The sequence below is a fragment of the Propithecus coquereli genome, unplaced genomic scaffold, assembly GCF_000956105.1.
Source record: "Propithecus coquereli isolate 6110/MARCELLA unplaced genomic scaffold, Pcoq_1.0 Scaffold404, whole genome shotgun sequence".
Lineage (NCBI taxonomy): Eukaryota > Metazoa > Chordata > Mammalia > Primates > Indriidae > Propithecus > Propithecus coquereli.
Genome location: NW_012149775.1, coordinates 391,417 through 394,190, shown reverse-complemented (window position 1 = coordinate 394,190; position 2,774 = coordinate 391,417). Strand labels below are relative to the sequence as shown.

The 2,774-nt window shown below is 60.9% G+C and overlaps 1 protein-coding gene across 1 annotated transcript; it reads right to left on the bottom strand.

Annotated features, from left to right (window-relative positions):
- SFTA2 (surfactant associated 2) lies at nt 1–548 on the bottom strand. Its single transcript, XM_012652901.1, has 3 exons — nt 488–548; nt 221–309; nt 1–87 (listed from the first exon to the last, which is right to left on the bottom strand). Exons 1-3 carry the CDS (start codon nt 546–548, stop codon nt 1–3), a joined length of 237 nt encoding a protein of 78 aa, XP_012508355.1.
- Nucleotides 549–2,774: the final 2,226 nt, after the last annotated feature.

The window sequence follows — 2,774 nt, the reverse complement described above, 5'->3', positions numbered from 1 at the left end:
TCAGGCGCTGCAGATGACATGGTGTGGGGATCCCGCATGGTGGAGGGTGATGTTGGTCCCTGAGGGCAGATGGAGGAGGAGGCAGAGCTGGGGACGAAATGTTGGAGCATGGGGTGTAAGAGAGCTCCTCACCCCCACCCTCGAGACAGCCAGACCCCAGCAGAGAGGCCCAAACTGACTCAAACACGCAGCCCCATCCTTTCCCCTCCCAAAGAACTACCGTTTTCAGCAATTCCAGGAAGCTGGACTCATAGGAGAAATTTGCCAGAAGAGACTCCTTCAGCTTCAGTTGCAAAGTCATCCCTGGCCCTGGGGATCCGAAAGTACGGCCTAGGACCCCGCAACGAGGGCCGATTCCCTGGCGGCGCGGGCACCCTCTGCCCCCGCCTGCAGTCTCTCTTCCCCACAACGCCCCTCCAGAGCCTCTCGGAAGCTCAGGACTGGGGTGCCTCCGTCTCCCCCGCTCCCCTTCCCCATCCTTCCCCACCTGCTCCACATGAGCCGCCGAGGAGGGTCAGGAGGAGGATGAGAGGCAGCCCAGACCCCATCTTGCCACCTTGCTTCTGGGATGGAAGACGCTGAAGTGCCGAGGCTTCTCCCTCGGCCCGCTTTACCCCCACCCTCAGCACGGGCTTGGGGGGCCGGGAGGCCGTCTGGGCGACTGGATTTTCCAGTTCTCCCAGTGGGGCCCTCAGGACCCAGGCAGGGCCAGTCACGGGCTTTGGTGGGTGGTCCCCTCTCCTTGACCTGTGCCCCGCCCTCCCCACGTCTCCAGGCTTGAGGAGGTGGGTGCTGGCCCTACAGAAAGGGACATGGAGAGGGAAGTGGGGACCAGGGAGGTGTCCCTGCTGCAGGTATCTGGGCTCCACCCGCGCCTGGGCCTCTCGTGGCTCTTTAGGGATTAATTATTAACTGCAGTTAATTTTCTTCATTCTTGCCACCGAAGGGCTCAGGAATGTGGGCCCAAAAGGGAGGGGTGGATTAAGCCAATTTTCTTCCCAAACCCAGGTGTTCTGCTTCTCCAGCCTCAGTGGCCTCCTAGGTGAGAAATCTGAGTGACAGGGAAGTTCCACCTGTGAACGTTTAGTTTTAGTCACTCTAGCACATTCTAGATACTCAGGTGGAGACGTGAGTTCCATCGAATGTCCTCCCAGCCCCACCTTGTGCGGAGGGGATGCCCACCTGCTCCCACCCGAGACCCTGGTGCACAGGCGCTCGGAAATGCAAGCACCAGTCGGATGTGTAGAGGGAATTACTGCCCTTCATGAACAACCAAGAAAGTGAGCCAGAGACGGTAAATGACTGGCTAAGGTCACTCAGCAGGTCAGTGGCAGAGAGACCAGAATTCAGCCCTCATTGTGCCAGACACACGGGGCCACGCTCGGAGGACGGATGCACCAGCCACACAAATCTGCGGGAACATGAGCACACAGGGGACGGGCCTGTGGCTTCCCCTCTGCACCCTCTCCCCTTCCCCGAGGTCGGTGGGACTGCGTGCAGAGGGATGGGGGCAGACAGTGTCACGCAGTCGGAGAGAGAAGCTGCAGCAAGACCAGGGGAATGGAGAGGCAGAGATATGGGGCACCATGACTGTCACGTGAGGTGTCCAGGGACTCCCAGGCTTGTGCTGGAGAGCAGGGGCCACGTGGAAGAACGTGGGGACTAGAAGAGTAGCAGGGACAAGGGAGCGAGCCGGGCTCGGAGGAGGGTGGGAGCGCCCCCCCTTTCCTAGCCAGTGTACCCACCCTTTCTATAAGCTCATCACAAACACTGTTTCCTTTAATGCTCACACCGGCCCTTTGAAGCAGGTGCTAGGTCACCACCAGTTTACGGGTGAAAAACCAAGACTTAGGTCAAGAGATTTGCCTGAGGATGCACAGCCCGGCGCGGATGAGTCCAGCGCAGCAGACTCGGTGCTGAGCTTGCGGGGATCAGGGTGGCCTGGCTCCAGAGCGGGGCTCTGACTTTCCACTTTGCACTGTCCTTGAACACGACACTTGTCTTCCCTGGCGCCCCCTTCTCCCTTTTCCTCCGCTGCCAAGGCAGTGGAAAGCTTTGTGGGCGGCGGTGTCCAGGCTGGTGTTTGCCCTCCCACCCCGCCCTGAGGGCTCCTGAGGGTCAGACCCACAGTCCTAGACCCCGATGGTCCCCCACAACCCCAGCTCCCAAGCTTCCCCAAGGGACCCCCCTGACTCCCAGGGGTTGTACTTCTAGGAGCAAGAGGAGGACCTTGGATGGGACGCTTGGGTCTCCCCACGTTGAGGAGGGTCTGGGGCCGGCTGCGGGCTGCCTCAGGCCTAGGGGACAGGTCCCTAGTCAGGGAAGAGCCCAAGGGCCAGGTGGGGAATCCTCAGGCTCTTACTCTCCCCCTCACCCGGCGCTTCCTGGGATCAGCTGGGACAGGTTAATCCCCCAGGACAGCTTGGTGACCTCTCCCTGGATATGGAGATTCTGGTGTTGATGGAGGCCCCGGCACACCTGGCTCTCGTAATGGGCCCCAGAGCCTTTAAAGAGCTGGCGAGATGGGCCTGGCCACGACACGGCACCTGGCGCCACGGACGCCGCGTTGCTGCTGCTGCTGCTGGGCCTGCAGGCCGCGGCTGGACGCGGTGAGGGGAGGTCATGGGGCAGGAGGTGGGCTTGGGACCCCGGGAGATGGTTACCTCTTCTGACCCCATCCTATTGTTTTTCTTCTTTCTCCAACACCTCAGCTGACCCCACCGGGGACTCCTGACATAGTGTCTGCAGGTCTCCCCACCGTCTCTGGAGATCTC